Source organism: Bos mutus, chromosome 11 (genome assembly GCF_027580195.1).
Source record: "Bos mutus isolate GX-2022 chromosome 11, NWIPB_WYAK_1.1, whole genome shotgun sequence".
Classification (NCBI taxonomy): Eukaryota; Metazoa; Chordata; class Mammalia; order Artiodactyla; family Bovidae; genus Bos; species Bos mutus.
This window is the reverse complement of record NC_091627.1, coordinates 62,329,945-62,355,250: the sequence shown is the minus strand read 5'-3', so window position 1 is coordinate 62,355,250 and position 25,306 is coordinate 62,329,945. Positions and strand designations below refer to the sequence as shown.

General features: G+C 48.4%; 1 protein-coding gene across 1 annotated transcript in view; it reads right to left on the bottom strand.

Moving 5' to 3' along the window:
* The window catches only part of SH3RF3 (SH3 domain containing ring finger 3), a 161,638-nt gene that overhangs the window by 27,068 nt on the left and 109,264 nt on the right, over window positions 1–25,306 (bottom strand). Inside the window, 3 exon segments of the mRNA XM_070379514.1 lie at window positions 1,550–1,860; window positions 10,430–10,683; window positions 12,149–12,319. Coding sequence (XP_070235615.1) covers window positions 1,550–1,860; window positions 10,430–10,683; window positions 12,149–12,319 — 736 coding nt within the window.

Below are 25,306 nucleotides of genomic sequence, written 5' to 3'. Positions count from 1 at the left end.
GCATGCTGTCTACTTGAGGGGCATGCTCAAATCAAAGCTGGTTTCATACTGAAGGGTCTGAAAACATCCACAGGGACCTCCCTGGTGGTCCAGCGGATAAGACTCCACACTCCCAATGCAGGGGGCCTGGGATCCATCCCTGGTCAGGGAACTAGATCCCTCCCACATGCCACAGTGGAGATCGAAGATCCTGAGTGCCGCAACTAAGATCCCTCAAAGCCATAAATATGTGAGTGAAGTGCAAATCGCTCAGTCATGTCCAACTCTTTGTAACCTCATGGATTGTATAGTCCATGGAATCCTCCAGGCCAGAATACTGGAGTGGGTAGCCTTTCCCTTCTCCAGGGGCTCTTCCCTGGAGAGAACCCAGGTCTCCCATATTGTAGGTGGATTCTTTACCAGCTGAGCCATAAGGGAAGCCCCTAAAGTGAAAGCTCATTCAGTTGTACCCCAGTCTTTGGGACCCCATGGACTGCAGCCTGCCAGGCTCCTCTGTCCAAGGAATTCTCTAGGCCAGAATATTGGAGTGAGTAGCCGTTCTCTTCTCCAGGGGAATCTTTTCAACCCAGGGACTGAACTCAGGTCTCCCACTCTCTCCACATTGCAGGAGAATTCTTTACCATCTGAGCCACAAGGGCAGCGCAAATTTGTGAATAAGTATTTTTAAAAAGCGTGCACCAGAGAGAGAAAAAAAAAAAACACCCCAGGCTGTAGCAGAGCCAACAGCATGAGAAAAAGCCACCTGGACAGCGAGGCCAATAAAGGGAGTGACCCCTGCTGGGGATTGGGCCCGCCGTCCAGCACAGCCTGGGCAGCACAGTAGCCTGACCACTGGACACGTCTCACTTGCCCTGAAAGACCAAAAGTGAAGAAAGGTAAAATGGCTCATCAACGATTTTTTTATACAGATCCCATGCTGAAATGACAACATTTTTGGATATTGGGTCTAGTAGATTACACCATTAAAATGAATTTCACTTTTTATCTTATTTTTAACTTTCCACAATGTGGCTACAGGAAGACTGCAAATTACACGTGTGGTCTGAATTATAGTTCCATCTGCGGCACTGACATAGAAATCTGGACTCCCGTCTTGGCTCAGCTGACCGCTAGCTGATGGTGACTGAAGCCAGCTCCCCAGACTCAGTTTCTTTCTGAAATAAGCCCACTTTCCTCACTGCTGGGGAAGAGCTGAGGGCCAGCCACACCGACGAGGAGGCCGGCACCCGAGCCTGGCCTGTGCCCCGCGCTGCCCTAGTGTGCGCTGCCCATGGACAGAACACTGAGGGGAGGATGGCAACTGCTCACATGCATGAGAGGTCTGTGGACGTGTTATTAGACGTCCTGACACCTGGCAGTAAGTGTCTAATCCCAGCAGAGCGAGTAGTTCACCGCGACTTTCCCGCAGAAGGAACTGAAGCGTCTTGAGGAGGGGGTGTTTTTGTTTTTGTTTTTGTTTTTTTGATGTACACGAGCACGCTGGGCTTGGCTAGCCCTCCCCAAATGCTGTCTGATGCCAAAGAAGTAGGACCACCCACTTGGCACTTACCTTCTCGTTTTTCCTCTCATCTGGTCTGCCTCCCGCGCTGGTGGGGCTGGATGCGGTCAGGCCACCGGCGGGGCCCCCTCCGGCCTCCCCGTTGAGGTTGGCGGCGCTGACATTGGGAGGGGTGACGGCTGAGGCTGCCGAGGCGAGCGGGATGGCCGGCCGGGGGCACTGCGTCACTGGCTGGGGGCTGTGCTGCGGGGACCCCAAGGCGGGGGGCCTGAGGCCGGCGGGCAGGCGAGACGGGGAGTTCTGAGTGCGCAGGGGCGACACCGTGGCGGTCGGCCGGCCCTGGACCTGGGCCGGGTGGGCAGCTAGGAGAGAGGGGTGGAGAGGGCGGGGGAAGGTCATTCTGCAGCTGGCAATCCCTCCTGCCCACAAACCTCTGCCGACCTCCTCGCCTTGGCCCTTCCCAGGTTCCTACAGTCTGAACTGCAGTTGTCTGCCGGTGATGAACCAGTATACTCTGGTTTTACAAACACCCTGTTCAACCCTTCTAGACTTGAAGCCCCTAGTGAAATGAAATGTTTCCTGCTTTAAGCTCTACCAGTAAACAGCCTTTTCCAAATGCACATTTCTGAGCCCAGGTGAAACAAAGCCAGCTATTTGGAAGCCATCAGCTGCTTCCTCTCCTGTAAGCACTGAGGAGCTGGGGGGATGTGAGAGGCGGCCACACCGTTACATTTGCCTTCTTTGACGGTGAACAAGGAATTAGTCTGTGAACAATAAAGAAAGCAGGATTGGCCCCAGATAGCTATGTGCATATGAAAGAAATGATTTCAGCAAGCCTGGACGCTTGAATTTTCCCATACATAGAGGATCACTAAATCTCTTCATGTGAGAGATATAGTTTTCTCTTAATTAACCATAATATTTTAATATTTAGATTACCTGCCTCTCCCTGCAAACTTGTATGTAGCCTGCCTCCTCCCCTACCTCCTCAAAGCACTCTTGGGGTCACCTGAGATGCTGTCTCCTGGGCTCGAGTCCTAACATTCCTACTGAATAAAACCTAACTCTCAGCTTTTAGGTTGTGTGTATTTTTTTTAGTGGACACTGTGGAGGAGCCTGGAAGAAGCCTGGGGAGGCCCTGGGTTACCAGGCACCACTGAATGTGAGGGGATCTCTGGACAGTGTGGCTGGGCGGTCTCCACCTGGAACTGGAAGTTACGGCCCAGCCCCTGGCTCCCATACCCAGTGGTCGAGCTGGCTAAGCACCAGCCACGATCACTGATGAAGGCTCACCACCCACCTCCCTACCCCAGTGTAAGCTCTGCGTGGTGGGACCTTCACGTTTCATTCACTAACATGTTCCAAACAGCTGGAATGATGCCTGGCACATAGTAAGCACTGAATAAAATTGTTTCAGAATATTTGTGTCTGAGAAAAGAGAACTCGGCTAAAACACCTGTACAGATTTCACAGAACTAAACCACTGGAGAAGAAAAGAACATTTCCAAAGAGAGGTGGGGCTCACTCCACAACTGGTACGAGGGTTAGAGTCCATGGGCCCTCAGTCGCCCACCTGGCAGGACCCAAATGTGCGCCTGTTACCGCCTAAGCCTGCTGGTCTGCGACACCAGAGTAGATGTGGGCTGCTGGAGGAAAGACTGTGGACATGCCATTGCTCTCAGTCTGCCCCCCACTTCTCTAACCCATCATCTCAGTAACTCTGGGCCCCTGAATCCTGCCGGCTCTCACAGGTCCACTCCGCCTCCCAGTACTGGGTTCAGTGGGCGCTTTACAGAAAGCAAGTGAGTGAAAGATGATCTGCTTATTGTCACCTCTGTCCTTCCCTCACTCTCAGGCCATCATGTCCTGTCACATGGAGGAGCAGATGCTGGAAAGTCCACAACTTCAGGGCCATCTCTGTCTGGACACAACCCCTCAGCCTCCAGGCCCAGGGCATGCACTCAGTTTCTCCTGTCCGTCATTCTGCCCCCTCCTGTAGCTAACCCCGCCCTCAGGCCAGAGCTAGACTCACCTCCAAGTCCAGGTGGAGCTCCATTCCCTCCCCTACTCCAGGAGGGGTCTCAGTACAGAGCATGCCCAAGAAGGGCTCAATACTGACCACCCCCAGGAGGGGGCTCAGTAATGATCACCCCCAGCAAGGGGTTCAGTACTGACCACCCTCAGCATGGCCTTCGTCCTTAGACGTCCTCAAGGGGCCGCCTGTCGGTCTTCTGCAGGAGGTGAGAGTCAGCCAACACCATCAGCTTCATCCCGGAGCCCAGGAGGCCAGCACATCAACTCTTTTGTGTCCTTTTGTTTACATCCACACAATTGCTTCTTGAAGTATCAGAATTAACCATGCTCTCTGTGACGAGAACAAGGGGCAGGAGTCCCACATGATTCATTCTTCCAGGAGTCTCAACTCACTTCCATACCAGAAACACCGCTTCTCACCCCATTCTTCCATCATGTTATCTGGACAAGAGCAACTGTGACTCCTCTCTCATCAAATTAATGGACACTTTTATGTTTTCAGAAAAAGTACTTATTGATCCAGTCATTTGTCTTCACACCAATACCACACTGATGACTGCGGCTTTATCAGTCCAGTTCAGTTCAGTCACTCAGTCGTGTCTGACTCTTTGCGACCCCATGGACTGCAAAATACAAGGTTTCCCTGTTTATCACCAACTCCCGGAGCTTACTCAAACTCATGTCCATCAAGTCAGTGTCATTCTCTGTCATCTGCTTTTCCTCCTGCCTTCAATCTTTCCCAGCATCAGGGTCTTTTCCCATGAGTCGGCTCTTCATATCAGGTGGCCAAAGTATTAGAGTTTCAGTTTCAGCATCAGTCCTTCCAATGAATATTCAGGACTAATTTCCTTTAGGATGGAAAGGGACTCTCAAGAGTCTTCTCCAACACCACATTTCAAAAGCATCAATTCTTCAGCACTCACCTTTCTTTATAGTCCAACTCTCACATCCATACATGACCACTGGAAAAACCATAGCTTTGACTAGATGGACCTTTGTTGGCAAAGCAGTGTCTTTACTTTTTAATATGCTGTCTATGTTGGTCATAGTTTTTCTTCCAAGGAGCAAGCGTCTTTTAATTTCATGGCTGAAGTCACCATCTGCAGTGATTTTGTAGCCCCCCAAATAAAGTCTGTTGCTGTTTCCATTGTTCTCCCATCTATTTGCCATGAAGTGATGGGACTGTATGCCATGATCTTTTCTGAATGTTGAATTTTAAGCAAACTTTTTCACTCTCCTCTTTCACTTTCATCAAGAGGCTCTTTAGTTCCTCTTTGCTTTCTGCCATAAGGGTGGTGTCATCTGCGTATTTGAGGTTATTGCTATTTCTCCTGGCAATCTTGATTCCAGCTTATGCTTCATCCAGTCCAGCATTTCTCATGATGTACTCTGCATATAAGTTAAAAAAGCAGGGTGACAATATACAGCCTTGATGTACTCCTTTTTCTATTTGGAACCAGTCCGTTGTTCCACGTCCAGTTCTAACTTGCTTCTTGACCTGCATACAGATTTCTCAGGAGGCAAGTCAGGTGGTCTGGTATTCCCATCTCTTGAAAAATTTTCCACAGTTTGTTGTGATCCACATAGTCAAAGGCTTTGGCATAGTCAATAAAGCAGAGTTAGATGTTTTTCTGGAACTCTTTTGCTTCTTCAATGATCCAACAGATGTTGGCAATTTGATCTCTGGTTCTTCTGGCTTTTCTGAATCCAGCTTGAACATCTGGAAGTTCATAGTGCACATACTGTTGAAGCCTGGCGTGAAGAAATGCGGCTTTACAATGTGTCTTAAAATCAGTGTTAGCTTTCAACTTGTTTTTTTGACCAAGGTCCTCTGCATGCCTATATGAATCTAGGTAGCAGATTTTCAGGCTGTACCAAAAAATTGGGTTAGATCTTGATTGGCACTCCACTGACTCCATAGGTCAGTTTTTGGAGAATAAACATCTTAACAACATTAAGTTTTCTTACTCCTAAATAAAGTATATCTCTGTAAATATTTAAGACTTCCTTAATTTCTTTCTTTAATTTCCAATATTTTGGAGTGTTCAAGTCTTATTCATCTTTTATCAGATTTAATCCTAAGTAATTTATGTTTTTAATGCTATCAAAATTGGTATCATTTTTAAAATGCCCATTTCCAAAAATCATTCCTGGCATAGAGAAACAAAATTGACTTTTGTATGTTGACCTTGTGTTCTGTAACCTTTGTGTAGATGCCTGTTTCCACCTGGTATGTTTTTCCTTCTTTCTAAAGACTACTGTTTGACATTTTTCATGGTGTGTGATGACATCTTTTTAACTTCACTGTGTCTGAATAATTCTTTATTTTGCTTTCATTTATGAGAGACATTTGTTGGGTGTAGAATCCTAACTTGACAGATGCATTTCTTTCGGGACTTGTTAGGTTTTCCACTGTCTTCTCACTTGTAGTGTTCCTGACAAGAAATCTACTGTCGCCCTTATTTTTTTCCTACACTATGTATCTTTTCTTTATTGCAACTTTCAAGGTTGTCTTCATCACAGATTTTGAACAATTTGATCATACTTTGCCTTGTTGTAGTTTTCTTCATGTTCCTTGTGCTTGGGAGTCCCTGAGTGTCACTGATCCATGAGTTTACAGCTTTTATCAAATTTAGAACAATTTTGGTCATTATTTATTCAACTCATTTTTCTGTCCCACCCTTGTCTCCTTTACTTTGGGGACTTCAATTAAAAATATATTTGGCAACTTGAAATTGTCCTGCTGCTCACTGATGCTCTGTTCATTTTAAAAAATTCTCTTGTCTCTTTGTTTCATAGTTTCTACTGCTAGATCTTCAAGTTCACTACTATTTTCTAAGCAATGTCTAATCTGCCATTAATGCCATCCAGTGTGTATTCTTGATCTCACACTGTGTAGTTATTTTTAGAAGCTTGATTTCAGTCTTTAAAGTATCTTCCATGTTTCTACTTACCTTTTTGAGCATATGAAATACAATTATGACATCTTTTTTAGCATCTTTGTTCTGGGTCAGCTTTGACGACTGGTTGGTTGATCTCATCTCTGTGGGGCGTGTTCTCCCTGCTCTTCTGCATGCCTGGTGCTTCATTATTGCCATCAGACACAGGTGGGCGGGGTGCGGCTGCCCCAGCCAGGTGAGCTCCTCTGCACGGTGGCTGGTGTCCTGGGAGCCGGCTGGTGGGAACAGGCACTTCCCAGCAGAGTCTTTGTGCTCTTGGCCCACATGGTCCCTCACATGCCTGCCCATCAGTTCTCAGTGTCCTGAGCCAGGGACACTGCACACTCTGGAGCTCGGTCATCCAGACCCTCATCTCTATACCCCCACCCAGGGAGCCTTCTGGACTAGCCCCGTGCTCTCCCTGTGCTGACACCTGGCCTTCTCCCCAGGAGGTGAGCCTTCCTCTGTGTTCCTTCCTCTGTGTTCTCATGTCTCATGGATCACCATCCTTGGTCTTCTAGTATCCAGTGTCTCACAACCACTGTTTTATATATTCCTTGTTTTTTTCAGTTGTTTCCAGTGGGAGGGTAAATCCTGACCTCATTGCTTTATCTTGGCCATAAGCAGAAATCTAGCTTTCTCCCTTACATATAAAAATCTGGTTATATCTATTATTTTAAATCCTCTTAGGAGCCCTGCTGCCCACAGAATAAAAACTGACGTTCCTTGACCCAGTGGAAGAGAAACAGCCCGATCTGCTCCCCTCAGCTTTGTCACAGGCCTCACAGCCGCCAACACACCTGCCCTCTGGGGCTCAGAGCCTCCCTCGTGCTCCATCATTGCACGCTCTGCTCTGAGCTTTAGACCTAACGTCCACCTTGCCTCTGCAGAGAAACTGTCACCAACACTCTGCTCCTCCTTCCCACCTCTGTCTCAGTCACACTAAAACAGTCAGAATCACTCTAAGCACAAACTGTGGTCCTGCTCATCTCCATGCCTTCGTGGCCGGAATTCCCCATCTGTTTGGTCCACTCGGGTACTTCTGTCTGTCCTTTAGGAACCAAGGCAGCATCACATCCTCCTGGAGATGGTCCACAGCCCCCTCCGCAGTCACCCCCTCCTTCCCCCTTGGTCTGAGGGGTCGAGGGGGGTCCACCCCCACTGCTCCCTATACCTTCACACCCCCCAAGCCTCCACCCAGTGCTTTTCAAACTCCACTGTAACCTGGGTCTCCTCATCTTCCTCTCTAAGGTGGGGGATAGAAATGGGTCCAGACCCCAGCAGAACCCTTGTGCACCCAGCTCTCTCCCAGTGCATTTTGCTGATAAATGATTGGCCATGTGGGGCCCTTGCCCTCTGGGCACCACGGCCAAGGCAACCAGGCCTTTGTCCATGACTGTGGTTTGGTCTGAGGACACTAACAAGGATCTCCCAGGTGCCGGAGCTGGGGTTTGCTGAGATGGGGCAGTCACTGCAGTGAGCGATCCCCTGCCTGTGCACACTGTCAAGAGTATGTTCTTGCTCTCCAGACACAGAAGGAAGTGGAAAATGCTGTGGGGACTCCAGATACCTAATTACTGCTATGATGGGGGCATCCTGTATCCTGGCTGCGGCACATGAGTTGGGGACCAGCCCTGGGCTGGAACACACCCAGCATGCCATTAAACCATCCTGTGCCTCACTCTCCCACACGTGAATTAAACAGATGGAAGAGCATGCCTGTTACCCATGCTGGTTACCATGGTGACTGAGGACCGAGAGAGTGTTGTTCTGCTCTGGCTTGCCGATTTCTTTGATTCTGCTGTTATTCCATTCCATAAATGAGATGGGCAGGTCATATTCCTCCTTGAACTGGTGGGTTCCTGACATGGTGGAGTGTGGACAGGCCCTCGTAGGGCACTTGGTGCAGAGCTGGGTGGCTGGGATGGATGTACACTCCGTGAGAGGCAGGCCTGCCGTGGCTCTCAGCATCATGGAGCACAGAGCAGGCTGGGGAATGGATGAGGGGGTCACAAGCAGGAGGCCCTGCCTGGGAGCTCCAGGCCCAGGAGACCAGCACCTCAGTGCATGTCTCCCCAGCCGTGCAGCAGTGGGTGGGCACTCCCTGGGCATGCTATCTCTAGGCCTCAGGGGCTGCATCCACAGCCGGAGGCTACAATGAGCACCATCAGCTGCCCTGAGCATGGCTGGATGGAAGGTAATGGCTGGGCCGAGAGGTTGGCCACAGGTGATATCGCTGCAGATTCTTCCAGGGCAGAGACAACAAGCTCTTCTCCAGGGCCCTACTGGCCAGGTGAAAAACAGACCTCACTTTCCACTAATTTAGGGGAAAAAAAAAACATATATGAAGGACTCTTGTTGTTCAGTTGCTAAGTCATGTCTGACTCTTCATGACCCCATGGACTGCAGCACACCAGGCTTCCCTGTCCTTTATCATCTCCCACATTTACAAAGTGAGTCTTAGCAAACCTACACAAAGGCGGGGCCAAGCCCATCCACAGGGCTTCCTTGGTACAGAGCCTGCTGTGGCTGAATGAGAACACCCAGCATGAGGCTGGACACCAGGGTAGGGCTGCTGTTGGGGACTTTCCTGGTGGCTCAGTGGATAAGAATCCACCTTCTGATGCAGGGGACACAGGTTTGATCTCTGCTCCAGGAAGATTCTACACGTAACTAAGCCCGTGTGCTATTGAGCCTGGGCTCTAGAGCCCGTGAGCTGCAACTACCGAGCCTATGTGCCACAACTACTGAAGCTCAGGCGCTCTAGAGCTCCACAGCAAGAGAAGCCACCACCACGAGAAGCCCGGGCACCACAATAAAGAATAGCCTCCACTCTGCAACTAGAGAAAGCCTGTGCACAGGAATGAACACCCAGCCCACAGTCAAAAATAAAATAAATAAATTGTTGTTGCTGTTTAGTTGCTAAGTCGTGTCCGACTCTTTTGCAACCCCCTGGACTGTAGCCTGCCAGGCTCCTCTGTCCGCAAGATTTCCCAGGCAAGAATACTGGAGTGGGTTGCCATTTCCTTCTCCAGGGAGTCTTCCTGACTGAGGGAATAAACCTGCTCTCGTGCACTGGCAGGTGGATTCTTTACCACTGAGCCACCAGGGAAGCCCAAAATAAAATAAATAAATAATTTGGAAAAAAAAAAAAAGACATTCTGAGAAAGAGATTATTTTTGAGAATAGGGTGGGAGTGGAAAAGAATTCTGAATCATTTAAATGAAACTCAGAGGCAGGTCCTCCCATCCTGGGTCCCGTTCACCACACAGTGACAACGTTACTGGCTTATGTGTCGGAAAGTTACTGGCCTGGCTCCCAGGAGGACCACGTGAGTCAAGCTTAGCAGTTCTTCTTAGCTGACTGCCAAGCTTCCAAGCAAGATGCATTTACCCTGTTCACACTTTCAGGAACCTCCCCACACTTCCTCTCATCTCATGCTACACAGGGAGCCACCTAGACTGTCCTGACTTCTGGTTGGTCTTCTACTGATGAAGCTGCATGAGGAGCAGTGGCCATCACTCCTCAGCCTCAAAGCATCTCAGGAAGCACCTCTGTGGGTTGGTCTCATTACCAGCTCTGTCCTGGGTGGGGCGGGGAAGTGGGGGGGTTGCTGCCTCATCAGGAGACCCCTTGATGCCTGGCATGTAGATGCAGGTGACCCACAGTGGCTCACAGGGCCACCCAGAGGTGCCAAGGTCACCTCACTGGTCCAGCCAGTCCTCTTGCTGCATGAAGTGTATAAACACCTGTGAATTTTCTAATCCATTCCAGCTACAGGACAGGCTATGAAGATATGTCAACATGTTCCCCAGGACTAGCATAAATTCATGATTACAGGGCACCCCTCCACGGACCGCTCAAGACCTGGGCCAAAGGACACTCATAACTTGTGTCCCTGAGATCAGCTTCCTCAAATTTTCCAGCAGAGTGAGGTCCCCAGGAGGCTGCTACATACCAGTGGGGCCGGCGCTCCGGGCCTGGCTGGCTGCTGGCTGGACTGTGTGCCTCAGACAACTGCCCAGTGGGGGAGAGGCGGCTTGGTGCTGAGCTGGGACCTGGGCTGTGGTGAGGGGAAGGGCTGGCCTCAGGGCCGTGGCCGGGCTGCTCAGACTCCCACCGCCTGGGTGCATGGTTGTGGCCATCCCTTTGGCCAGGGGAGACCCTCCGACTGCATTATTCCGGGGTGGCCCAGCCCCTCCTACAGGAATCCTGAGGAAATGAACAGAATGAAGTCAGGGGAGGGCACAGATACACTCACGCCACACAGACTGATGAAGCATCGCTCAGCCGCTTGGCTCTGAGAGCTGGAGGCCACGCCATCCAGGACAAGTCCTACAGCAGTACCAAGATGACCTGGGCATGTGGTGCCCAGAGGCCCGGCTGAACAGCAGAGCCCCTGACAACCACACAGTCTCTCCACCTGCATATGTGACAACCAGTGAAAGAGCCAAAGGAAACAGGGAAGTGATGCTAATCAGATATTTTGTTCCAGAGTCACTGCCTTGATTTAGTCTAACAAACAGCTGTGTGTCCCCAAACAGAGGCAGAAGGAATGGGCTTGGCACATCTGGCAGGCAGCAGGAGGCAGGGGCCCGGCTCCTTCTGGATGAGGGACTCCTGGGAGTCCAGGAAAGGGCGCAGATGAGCCTTGTGTTTGCGGTTTTACCCCAGACTTTCCAGAGGAAGTGATGTGGAGAGTCCAGGACACACCGTGGAGCACAGGACTCTGAGACAGGCCCCAGTGGCTCCTCCCCCTGCACGGGCCAGCTTGAACCATGCACCAGCACCAAGCATGTGGGGCTGGGGTGGGGAACTCCTAGGATCCATTATCAGGATCACACGCCTTCCATTTGTCCAAGAGCCGGAAAAACTCCCCATCTGTCTCCTCTGGATCTCAGCTATGAGGCTCGGGGAGCCACCCATGGTAGGAGCAAGCAGAGCCTCTGCAGAGCAGCTGTGGGGAGAAGGGCCTCCCTGCACAGGGCCACAGGGCCACAGGGCTCACAAGTGGGCCTTTCCAGGAGGGTATGGGGGATGAGGCTCCCGGGCCTGCTGCTGTGAAGGTACAAGTCAGGCTGTGTCAGTGCAGGTCTGGGTGTTTACTTTGCTTGGAGTCTTAACAGGGGGTGGGGTGGGGGTTCTGTAGCAGGTCTCTGCAGGTCCTGGGCTGTGAACACTGGGCTGAGGCATCCGGGGCTCCCCAGAGCGAGGCCAACCCTAAACCAAACCTGCAGGGGACGCCCCTCTCCATGAAAACATCTGACAACCCTGGGTCACCTCGAGCTAACTATTAAACTTGCTTTTGCCAGTTTATAAAAATAATGTAACCATAAATTCGTAAAACACAGGAAATGACAAGGAAAGAAAAAAATTAATTACTCATAATGTTCCACTCAGTAATAATGGTTAACTTTTGGGAACATGAAATCTTTCCTTCACGTGTGTGAATGGCATGTGCCTTTTGCACACACACCCACTGTACTCATATGTGTGCACACGTACATGCATGAACTTGTGCCCACAAGATCCGGCCCTGTGACATGCCCCCGTGTGGTGCTCCAGCTCCTCCCGGCCACCTTCTCCCCGGGGCAGCGGGCAGAAGGAAAGCAGGCGGGGCGCGGTCTCTGGTCTCCACACGGCTGCGGCCACAGGAGGCGGGTAGTGAGGGCCTCACCTGGAGACGGGTGTCACGTAGTTGCCAGGGAACACGCCTGAGAGTCCGGTGCGCAGGGCCGTGCCCTTGAACCAGCCATCCCGGCACTTCTCCAGGACGCGGTACGTGTCGCCCTTGCGCAGCTCCAGCTCGTCACTCTTCTGGGGCTTGTAGGCATAGAGCGCCAGGTACCTGTGGGCAAGAAGCAGGTGGTGAGTGGTGCCGCGGACAGAAGGGTGCCCTCGCACACTTGGTGGGCAGTCAGGGGCCAGGAGGAGCCCCCGGGGAAAGACCCCTGGAGCCACGGGCTCCACACCCTTTGCCAACCTGCAGGCTGAACTCAGAGAGGCCCTGCCAGGACCAGATGAGGGGCCAGCTGTCTGGGTCCACTTTGTTCTCTTTTCTCTGATTAATACCTGATGCTCTGGAGAAGGCAATGGCACCCCACTCCAGTACCCTTGCCTGGAGAATCCCATGGATGGAGGAGCATGGTGGGCTGTAGTCCATGGGGTCGCCAAGAGTCGCACAGGACTGAGTGACTTCACTTTCACTTTTCATTTTCATGCATTGAAGAAGGAAATGGCAACCCACTCCAGTGTTCTTGCCTGGAGAATCCCAGGGATGGGGGAGCGTGGTGGGCTGCCGTCTATGGGGTCGCACAGAGTCAGACATGACTGAAGCGACTTAGCAGCAGCAGCAGCTCTGGGCAAGAGAAGGCTTTAGGGAAAACGGGTGAACTACGCAGCTTTGGGTGGGTTTCCTCGTTTAGTCCCACCTGCCCACTCACCCAGCCATGAAAACTGGAGGAGATTTGGAGGCCCTTTTAAAGAAAAACCAGCCCAATTAGGGACTCCTTAGATAGGTGACTAACTGAAATTCTACTTTCAAGATTTTTTAACAGCTTGGTGGTGTGAGCCCTAGCTGAGGGCTTAGACACTGCACTCCTCACTTGCCAGGACTCTTTGAAATATCCTGAGCCCCTGGCACCATCCTCAGAACCTCTGATAAGTGCTTTGCTACTTTGGGGGTTTGTGGAAGGGAATGTTTGACCTAACAGAGAGAATGATTTCAGGCAAATACCCTGCTTGCAAGATCTGGGCAGGAAAAGTGGTGGGGGCTTCACTCCAACAAAGAAACGAGATGCATTAAAACAATTTTTTTTGGCTGTAACCATGTGGCATGTAGGACCTTAGTTCCCTGACCAGGGATCGAACATGTGCTCCCTGCAATGGCAGCATGGAGTCTTAACTGCTGGACCGCCAGGGAAATCCCAAGATGCATTTCTAAAGAAGCATCATCTCCTGGGCCTCCTTTCAGGATGGGCCTGGTGGGCACACTGCCCCTGCTGGGCCCCAGGAGCCTCCTTCTTTGCCTCCTAGCCACCCTCCCAGCCTCCGGGACTGGGTGACTTCAGGGGCTACCTGTACTGTCCACTGCCCAGTGGAGCATGAAGCTGTGGACAGAGGGCCATCCGAGGGTGAAGTGCTGTCCCTGCTGGGGAGAGTAGGACCTCGGGCAGTGAGCGAGAGGCTCAGAGGTTCCAGTAGCCAGGGCAGCCCTCCCCTCCACATGGCACAGTCCCCCCGCACACCCAGCAAGCCTCCCCCACACCTAGCATAGTGCCCACTGGCACCTACTTTCACAGTGGCATCAACCCAGATTCTAAAAGACAGACATGTGTTAGCAACTGCAGCAAAGGCCCGACGAGCTGTGTGTATGTGTGTGTGTCTGTCTGTCTGTGATTCAGGGAGGGGTCTTCAGATGACAGAGTGATCTCTGGGGATGAGTGGATGATCCCACTCAAAATCCTGGAATCCCCAAGCCATTCAGGGAACAAGGTTTGTGTTCACCTCTCAGGATCTTCCCATCACAGTGAGAATGAGTTATTTTCAGACTGTGGGCCTTAAGGCACCCTGATTAAGCCTTTACATTGAAACAGTCTTCTTTCAAAATCCCACTTGTACTTTAGAGAAACACACCGTGGTTCCTAATGAGGTAATAAAGGCAGAAAACAGGCAACAGAAGTGAACTTGGCTGACACTACCACCCGACTCCCCAAACTTGGACCAACTACGGGCCCCACTGGGTGGGGGCACCTCCTCCCCGACTCTTGCCTCTGGGACCATAGGCTCTGCTGAGCCGAGTCGTGAGCAGGTCTGCAGGCATATCTTGATTTATCCTGTGTCCTGCCTCCTCTAGAGTCATAGCAGTGGGAGGTGATGTTTCCTTCTGGTTTCAGCTGTTCATTCATTTACTAGATGCCAGTGATCCTGGCGCCCTCAGGCGCTAACCATGCAGGGAGATAGGCTTGCTTCTAAGGACCCCTTCACTCCAGGGGACGGGGCACCCTCCTCCATCATCAATCAGAACTCTGTTTAGGAGGCGCTGCCATCACCTGTGGGACAGTGTGCAGAGCCCATCCCCCTCAGGTGTCCGGAGTCCAGACAGGGTGGGAAGCTGGAGTCTGTTATGGTCTTGCTGGAGCCCCACATGAGCTCTGAGGCTGGGCTACTTACTCATTTCACAGCTGAGCAAACTGAGGTTCAAAAAGATGGAGTGTCTCTGTTTATGCAGCGAGTTGGAGGCATGCAGTTGTTCTTGGCCCCAGGGCCTGGTAGGCCCCGTAGGAAGCTGGGGTGAGGCCGGGAGCAGGGGGTCCTGAGGCCTTCATCTTATTGTGAATTCATTCTCCGAGGAGCAATCTGTTCTCTGGTCTCAACAGTTCAAGTTCAGTCTTTCCGTGTGCACTGCTTGGGGGTGGAGTGTAAACCAATCTGACTTCACCTGGCACACCCCCTGCCCCCCAACCTGTTCCCTTCGATGCCTCAGGGGAAGCCAGACTGCCTTGCCAGCGTTTTTCCTGCACGTGGGGCTGCTTGTTGCCTGAGGCTCGTGCGCAGGCCTGGGATGCTCCGGAGGGGCTGGCGGCTCCCAGCCTGATGTCTGCAGTTCTGTGGCCCCTGCAGTGCAGTGGTCACTCAGGCCCGGTCTGAGTGTGGCCACAGGGAAGGGTGCATAGTCTGCACCTCTTCTGTCCCCACCCTCTCGCCCGCGCCCACCAGCCTGGAGGGTGCCCTCGGCAGGGCCTTGGAGCTGCAGGCCGATGCCCACAGAGCCCAGGGCCAGGAGAACCAGATAGCGCCTGCAGGATTTCCGGTACTCCACGTGCCTCTCCCCTCAGCCTCCCCTCCACTCCTCCTCCACTCCCTCTCTACTCCTTCCAAAGGACTTCAGCTCTGCACATGCCTCCATAGAGGACACAGAGCCGGCTGCTCCAGAACTGGCCTGGGATTCATTTGTCTCAGTGGATTCACTCACAAGGCTGGTACTGAAGGTACTTGGTTCAGACAAGAGTGGGAGGTCTGGTTCACAAGGCTCTCCCCATGGCCGGGTGGCCGGCAGGGGGCTCTCCTGCCCATTGGAAGAGGCGTCCCCGCCTCCAGGCTGATGCAGCCCTGGGGGAGTGAGTCTGGGGACACGTCAGCCCCTTCCCTGGTGCCCTCGGCTGGACAGCATGCAGTCTGGACACGCGGCAGCTGTGGCTGCCCAGCCTCTACTTGCAGCTGTGTTCCCATGAGCAGCCTGCTGGGAACAGCCGCCACTCACCGCATAACTGCTCTTTTCTATGGAAGATCTTCACTTGCTGCTAATTGTCTATAGACTCTAATCAAGCAGTGATTAAAAAATTTTAGCGCCTTCATTAACTTCACACCCTTCTGCCTCCATATGATGGCTTGCTCATTTCTTCTGAAATAAGTGAGATTCTCTCCCATCCTCCTGCAAAGAGCCTGCTCCTGCTGCTCTAGGTGCCAGTGCCGCATGGACTCAGGCCAGCAAAACACGTGCCTGCTTGCTGACCTTCGATCAGCAGAATTGGCTGAGGAAAGGGTTTCAGATAGCGGCACAGGACACTCTTGAACTTGTCTTTTCCCAGGAAGACAGCAAACCCACAACCACATTATGGGACCACCTCCTCAGAGAGGGACCTGAACACTGGATGGACAGAGCCTCCACCACTAAGGGCAGGAGGACAATAGAGAGCACAGGAGACAGAGAGACGGACTCGCCAGGAAACCCCTCCCCAGCCACCACGGTCCAGTCAGAAGGGACCCAACCCCTCGATCCCACTCAGGAGAGACCAGCCCCCCAAATACCTGGCTTTGAAAACCAACAGAAAATACCAGGAAAACTACAGAAGCACCTGGAATGGAAAACGTGCTCTCAGTGGGCCTGTATGCAGGCTCATTCAACCCAGAAACCAGCATAAAAATACCAGACTGAATAGCGCACAGGCCACTGAGTAATGTGGCAGCATCTGCCAGGGGTCAGGAGCCGGGGGGATGCTCCCTGGGGACTGACTCACTAGCTGGAGCCATTTCAGAAATTGCAGGCTACCTTGTTATGCCACCCCAGTGGGTACAATTTTGGAATGTTCCATCTAACTTGTCATATCTTTTTGCCTTTTCATACTGGCAAAAATATCAATAACCTCAGATATGCAGATGACACCACCCTTATGGCAGGAAGCGAACAGGAACTAAAAAGTCTCTTGAAGGTGAAAGAGGAGAGTGGAAAAAGCTGGCTTAAAACCCAACATTCAAAAAACGAAGATCATGGCATCCGGTCCTATCACTTCATGGCAAATACATGGGGAAACAATAGAAACAGTGACAGACTTTATTTTCTTGGGCTCCAAAAGCATTGTGGATGGTGACTTCAGCCATGAAATTAAAAGACGCTTGCTTCTTGGAAGAAAAGCTATGACAAACCTAGACAGTATATTAAAAAGCAGAGATATTATTTTGCCAACAAAGGTCCATCTAGTCAAAGCTATGGTTTTTCCAGTAGTCATGTATGGATGTGAGAGTTGGACTACAGAGAAAGCTGGGTGCCGAAGAATTGATGCTTTTGAACTGTGGTGTTGGAGAACACTCTTGAGAATCTTGGACTGTAAGACTTGAATCTCATTGGACTGCAAGGAGATCAAACCAGTCAATCCTACAGGAAATCAACTCTGAATATTCATTGGAAGGACTGATGCTGAAGCTCCAATACTTTGAATACCTAATGCAAAGGGCTGACTTATTAGAAAAGACCCTGATGCTGGGAAACATTGAAGGTAGGAGGAGAAGGGGATGACAGAGGATGAGATAGTTGGATAGAATCATCGACTCAATGGACATGAGTTTGAACAAACTCCGGGAGACAGTGAAGGACAGGGAAGCCTGGTGTGTTGCAGTCTGTTAGGTTGTGAAGACTTGGATGCAACTGAGTGACTAAACAACAAAATCTAACCTGTCAGTGTCAGTGGGTGTGTGTCAGTGAAGGACAGGGAAGTGGGTGTGCAGTCCTGGATGCAACTGGGTGACTAAACAACAAAATCTAACCTGTCCACCAACCCCTGCAACCCCTGCACCTAGGTGAGGTCTCACCCTGGCTGAGTGAGAACTCTGCCCACCACTGTCCAGCAGCTGCTGTGGCTGGGCCCACACACGAGTGTGCCTAAGCAGTAACTACAGCCCCCCACAACAGGGGGGAACACACCACCCACAGAGGGGACCCTCGAGTGCCTGGCTCTGGTGGCCAGGCAGGCTGGTGCCTCTGGGCCCCACAGGATGTCTCCTAAACAAGGCCACTCCTACAAGACACGGAGACACAGATGATTTACTAATACACAGACACAAACATAGAGAATCAGGCAAAATGAGGAGACAGAAAGGCATGTTGCAACTGAAAGAAAAGATAAAGCCTCAGAGAAAGAACTAAACAAAATAGAGATAAGCAATCTATCCATTAAAGAGTAATGGTCATCACGATGTTCACACCAAACCCAGAAGAATGGACCTAGTGGACCTAATGGACACATACAGAACAGTCCATCCAAAAGCAGCAGGATGCATATTCTTCTCAAGCACACACAGAAGGTTCTCCAGGATAAATCACATCCGTTTACAAACAGTCCTCCATGAATTTACAAAGATGGAAATCATATCGAGCATCTTCTTGACCACAATTGTGGGAAACCAGAAATCAATCAAAAGAAAAATTGGAGAAAACAAACAAACAAAAAAATCATGAACATGAATGGGCCACTGAAAAGAAATATCAAAGAAGAAATTTTAGAAATACCTAGAAACAAATGAAAATGGAACCACAATGATCCAAAATCTACGGATCACTGCAAAAGCAGTTTTAAGAGGGAAGTTTATAGTGATATGAGCCTACTTCAGGAAATGAAAAATCTCAAATAATCGAACCTTACACCTAAACAGAAATGATCAACAGATCAACAGAAAACAACAGAAATGATCAGTGAAATTAAGAGCTGGTTCTTTGAAAAGATAAATTCTCCAACTTCTAGCTAGGCTTATCAAGAAAGAAACAGAACTGGTCCAAACAATAAAATCAGAAAGGAAAAAAGAAGTTACAACTGACACCACAGAAATATAGAGGATTATAAGAGACTACTGAGAACAATCATATGCCAACAACCTGGAAGAAATGAAAAGATTTCTAGAAACATAATCTTCCAAGACTGAACCATGAAGAAAGAGAAAATCTGAACTGACTGATTACAAGTTAGCAGACAAAGTTAGTGACCAAAATTCTCCCAAGAAAAAAAAAATCTCAAAGAAATACTCTTAGTTTTACTGATCATTTCTGTTGTTTTCTTAGTCTCTATTTCATTTATTTCTGCTCCGATATTTATTATTTCCTTCCTTCTATTAACATTCAGTTTTGTTTTTCCTTCTTTTTTCTAGTCCTTTAGGTGTAAGATTCAATTATTTCTTTGAAATTTTTCATGTTTCCTGAGGTAGGGCTTCACTGATGAATTCCACAAAATATTCAAAGATTTAATATCAAATTGCAGGTTGTTTGTGACAAACATAGGTGCAAAGATCTCTAAAAATGTTAGCAAATCAAATTCAAAAATATACTAAAAGGTTCATACATTGTGACCAAGTGGACTTATTCCAGGGATGCAAGGATGGCTTAACATCTGCAAATTAGTGTGACAGATACTCCATTTTAACAAACTGAAGAATAAAAACCATATGATCATCTCAGTGAATACTGAAAAAATGTTTGACAAAATTCAATATCTACTTATGATAAAAACTCTCAACAAAGTGGATACTGAACAAACATATCTCAACATAATAAGAGCTATACATGATAAGTCCACACTAACATCAAGAGAACATACTGATCAGAGCAAACACCCTCTTCCAATAACACAAGAGATGACTCTACACATGGACATCACCACGTGGTCAATACCGCAATCAGACTGATTATATTCTTTAGGGCTGAAGATGGACAAACTCTATACAGTCAGCAAAAACAAGACCTAGAGTTGACTCAGATTATTAGCACCTCACTGCAAAAGTCAGGCTTAAATTGAAGAAAGTAGGGGAAAACTACTAGGCCATTCAGGCATGACCTAAATCAAATCTCTTATGATTACACAGTGGGGGTGATGAACAGATTCAAGGGATTAGATCTGGTAGACAGTATGCCTGAAGAACTATGGATGGAGCTTCATGTTTGTCCTGTACAATAACATTGTACATTGTACAGGAGGCAGTGATCAAAACCATTCCAAAGAAAAAGAAATGCAAGAAGGCAAAGTGATCATCTACAGAGGCTTTACAAATAGCTGAGGAAAGAAGAGAAGTAAAAGGCAAAGGATAAAGGGAAAGATATACCTGACTGATATCTGATAGACAGAGTGCCTGATGAACTACGGATTGAGGTTTGTGACACTGTACAGAAGACAGGGAGCAAGACCATCCCCAAGAAAAAGAAATGCAAAAAAGCAAAATGGCTGTCTGAGGAGGCCTTACAAATAGCTGTGAAAAGAGGAGAAGCGAAAAGCAAAGGAGAAAAGGAAAAATATACCCATTTGAATGCAAAGTTCCAAAGAATAGCAAGGAGAGATAAGAAAGCCTTCCTCAGTGATCAATGCAAAGAAACAGAGGGAAACAACAGAATGGGAAAGACCAGAGATCTCTTCAAGAAAATTAGAGATACCAAGGGAACATTTCATGCAAAGATAGGCTCAATAAAGGACAGAAATGGTATGGACTTAACAGAAGCAGAAGCTATTAAGAAGAGGTGGCAAGAATACACAGAAGAACTGTACAAAAAAGATCTTCACGACCAAGATAATCACGATGGTGTGATCACTCATCTAGAGCCAGACATCCTGGAATGTGAAGTCAAGTGGGCCTTAGGAAGTATCACTACGAACAAAGTTAGTGGAGTGATGGAATTCCAGTTGAGCTATTTCAAATTCTAAAAGTTGATGCTATGAAAGTGTTGTACTCAATATGCCAGCAAATTTGGAAAACTCAGCAGTGGCCACAAGACTGGAAAAGTTCAGTTTTCATCCCAATCCCAATGAAAGTCAATGCCAAAGAATGCTCAAAATACCACACAATCACACTCATCTCAAACGCTAGTAAAGTAATGCTCAAAATTCTCCAAGCCAGGCTTCAACAGTATGTGAACCACGAACTTCCAGATGTTCAAGCTGGTTTTAGAAAAGGCAGAGGAACCAGAGATTAAATTGCCAACATCCGCTGGGTCATCAGAAAAGCAAGAGAGTTCCAGAAAAACATCTATTTCTGCTTTATTGACTATGCCAAAGCCTTTAACTGTAGGGATCACAGCACACTGTGGAAAATTCTGAAAGAGATGGGAATACCAGACCACCTGACCTGCCTCTTAAGAAATCTGTATGCAGGTCAGGAAGCAACAGGTAGAACTGGACATGGAACAACAGACTGGTTCCAAATAGGAAAAGGAGTACATCAAGGCTGTGTATTGTCACCGTGCTTATTTAACTTATATGCAGAGTACATCATGAGAAACCCTCGGCTTGATGAAGCACAAGCTAGAATCAAGATGGCTGGGAGAAATATCAATAACCTCAGTTATGCAGATGACACCACCGTTATGGCAGAAAGTGAAGAAGAACTAAAGAACCTCTTGATGAAAGTAAAAGAGGAGAGTGAAAAAGTTGGCTTAAAGCTCAACATTCAGAAAACAAGGGTCATGGCTTCTGGTCCCATCACTTCACGGCAAATAGATGGGGAAACAGTGGCAGACTTTATTTTTTTGGGGCTCCCAAATCACTGCAGATGGTGACCGCAGGCATGAAATAAAAAGACACTTACTCCTTGGAAAAAAAGTTATGACCAACCTAGAGAGCGTATTAAAAAGCAGAGATACTACTTTGCAAACAAAGGTCCGTCTAGTCAAGGCTATGGTTTTTCTATTAGTCATGTGTGGATGTGAGAGTTGGACTATAAAGAAAGCTGAGTGCCGAAGAATTGATGATTTTGAACTGTGGTGTTGGAAAAGCCTCTTGAGAGTCCCTTGGACTGCAAGGATATCAAACCAGTCCATCCTAAAGGAAATAAGTCCTGAATGTTCATTGGAAGGACTGATGTTGAAGCTGAAACTCCAATACTTTGGCCACCTGATGTGAAAAGCTGACTCATTAGAAAAGACCCTGATGCTGGGAAAGACTGAAGGTGAGAGAACAAGGGGATGGCAGAGGATGAGATGGTTGGATGGCATCACTGACTCAATGAACATGAGTTTGAGTACACTCCAGGAGTTGGTGATGGACAGAGAGGCTTGGCATGTTGCAGTCCATGGGGTCGCAGAGTCAGACACGACCAAGTGACTGAACTGACTGACTGACTGACCCAACTGAATGCAGAGTTCCAGAGAATAGCATGGAGAGATAAGAAGTTCTTATTAAATGAACAGTGCAAAGAAATAGAAGAAAAACAATCAAATGGGAAAGATTAGAGATCTCTTCAAGAAAACTGGAGGTATAAAGGGAACATTTCATGCAAGGATGGGCACAACAAAGGACAGAAATGGCAAGGACCTAATGGAAGCAGAAGAGATTAAAAAGAGGTGGCAAGAATACACAGAAGAACTACGCAAAAAAGATCTTAATGACCCAGATAACCATGTCGGTGTGGTCACTCACTTAAAGCCAGACATCCTGGAGTGTTAAGTCAAGTGGGCCTTAGAAAGCACACTATAAACAAAGCTAGTGGAGGTGATGGAATTTCAGCTGAGCTATTTCAAATCCTAAAAGATGATGCTGTGAAAGTGCTGCACTCAATACGTCAGCAAATTTAGAAAACTCAGCAGTAGCCACAGGACTGGAAAAGGTAAGTTTTCATTCCAATTCCAAAGAAGGGCAATGCCGAAGAATGTTCAAGCTACCGTACAAGTGTGCTCATTTCACATGCTAGTAAGTTTGTGCTCAAAATCCTTCAAGCTAGGCATTAGCAGTATGTGAACCAAGTACTTCCAGCTGTACAAAATCCTTCAAGCTAGGCATTAGCAGTATATGAACCAAGAACTTCCAGAACTTGGTTTTAGAAAAGACAAAGGAACTAGGGATCAAATCGCCAACTTTCCTTGGATTGTAGAGAAAGCAAGGGAATTCCAGAAAAACACCTGCTTCATTGACTGTACAAAGCCTTTGACTGTGTGGATCACAACAAACTGTGGAAAATTCCTAAAGAAATGGGAGTACCTGGGAGTACCTGCCTCCTGAGAAATCTGTATGCAGGTCAAGAAGCAACAGCTAGAACCAGACATGGAAAAACTGACTGGTTCAAAATTGGGAAAGGAGTAGCTCAAGGCTGTATATTGTCACCCTGCTTATTTAACTTATATGCAGACTACATCATGTGAAATGCATGGCTGGATGAAGCACAAGCTGGAATCAAGACTGCCAGGAGAAATATCAACCACCTCAGATAGGCAGATGATACCACTCTAAAGGCAGAAAGCAAAGAGGAACTAAAGAGCCTCTTGATGAAAGTGAAAAAGCTCACTTAAAACTCAACATCCAAAAAATCTAAGATCATGGCATCTGGTCCCATCACTCCATGGCAAGTAGAAGGGGAAAAAGTGGAAGCAGTGACAGATTTTCTTTTCTTGGGCTCCCAAATCACTGCAGATTATGATTGTAGTCATGAAACTGAAAGATGCTTGCTTCTTGGAAGGCAAGCTATGACAAACCTAGACAGCATATTAAAAAGCAGAGACATCACTTTGCTGACAAAGGTCCATATAGTCAAAGCATAGTCACGTACAAATGTGAGAGTTGGACCATAAAGAAGGTGAGCACCAGAGAATTGATGCTTTTGAATTATAGTACTGGAGAAGACTCTTGACAGTCCCTTGAACTGCAAGGAAATCAAACCAGTCAATTCTAAAGGAAATCAACCCTGTATATTCATTGGAAGGACCAATGCTGAAGCTCCAATATTTTGGCCACCTGATGAGAAGAGTGGACTCAATAGAAAAGACCCTGATGCTGTGAAAGACTGAAGGCAAAAGGAGAAGGGGACAGCAGAGGATGAGATGGTTAGATACCATCACCAGTTCAAAGGACATGAGTTTGAGCAAACTTCAGGAGATAGTGGAGGACAGGGGAGCCTGGTGTGTGGCAGTCCATGGGGTTGCAAAGAGTCAGAAATGACTTAGGACTGAAAAACACCAAAAACAAAACATAATACTCAATAGTGAGAAGCTAAAAGCATTTCCTCTAATATCAGGAACAACACAAGGATGCCCACTCTTGCCACTTTTTCTCAACATAATTCTGGAAGTCCTAATCATAGCAATCAGACAAGAAAAAGAGAAATCCATGCGGGAAAAGAAGAAGTAAAATTGTCACTGTTTGCAGATGACATGATACTATACATAGAAAATCCAGAAGATGTCACAAAGAAACTACTAGAAATCTTGGATGAATTTAATAAAGTTGCAGCATATGATATTAATATATTAGAGATCTAGCAACAAACTACCCAAAAGAAAAATGAAGAATACAATCTAATTCACAACTGCATCAAAAAGAATAAAATATCTAGGGATAAATTTAACCAAGGAGGTGAAAACAATGAAAATTATGAGACATTGATGAAAGAAACTGAAGAAGACACAATAAATGGAAAGATATTTTGTGCTCAAGGATTAGAACAGTAAATACTGTTAAAATGTTCATACCACCCAAGACAGTCTATAGGTTCAATGCAATCCCTATGAAAATTTCAATGGCATTTTTCATAGAGCTAAAACAAATAATTCTAAAATTTGTATGAAATCACAAAAGACATCAAAGATCCAAATAAACCCTGAGAAAAGAACAAAGCTATATTTCAAAAGACAGAGCTACAGAATACACACATTAAGGTGCAGGAGCCAGTTAAACTCACGCTGGCCACCATCCAGGTGACGACCACCATGACCAGCAGACACATTCCTGCCAAAATGCTCATTATCCTTTGAAAGATGGATCGGACTCCCTTCTGTCAGCTAAACGAAGATCTCCACCCAAACAGCCATGCTCTGGGGTGAGGCAGAGGGAGTGGGCAGGGGGCTGGGGACCACACTGATCCCTCAAGCCCTAAGGCCAGGGGAGGGGGGTCTGGGAGAGAAATAAGTCCCTACACACTCTGCCCCAAACTTAAGCTCTCTGTGATACGGAGGGTCCTTAGGTGGCTGAGGCCTCCAGAACGTTCTGATGGCTCTCTGGGGTGATACTCCTGGAACTGGTAACCTTCTGGGGTCTGAGGCAGAGCCGCCTTCTTGGGTGGCTGACGGGGGCACAAGAGCAGGAGGTGGGCTGCCATCAGGACCCTTAGCGTCCAGCAGGGGAGGACTGGCTGTCTCTGAACAAAGGAATAGCTCCTGAGAGCCTGCATGCCAGGCACCTTGTTGGGGATGCCAAGATGAAACCCCTGGGCTTGTCCTTGAAGAGCTCTCCTGTCCTGCCTCGCACTCAGGAAGCGACAGGAGCCCCACTGTCTCCCACAGAACAGGCTGCTTCTTCAGAAAAGGGTCTGGCACCCAGTTTTCAAGAGTGAGACGACTGCCCGGCCTGCCCTGGTGCCCCGTCTCCAGGCTGAAGCACAGACCTGGCTGGAAGGGAGCGCTTCCTGTCCAGTGTTGTCCTGAACTTCTTCCTGAAGACTCTAGACAGCACCTACTAACCTGCATCCCCTCAGGAAGCTGTGTAAAGGGGGCGGGTCCCCAGGCCCTTGGTTGGGTCTGTTGTGGCAAGAACCCAGTTCTCACAGGGCGAGTAGGTAAGGGAGGCGTTCGGGGAGTCCCATCTGGCGCCAGAAGAGG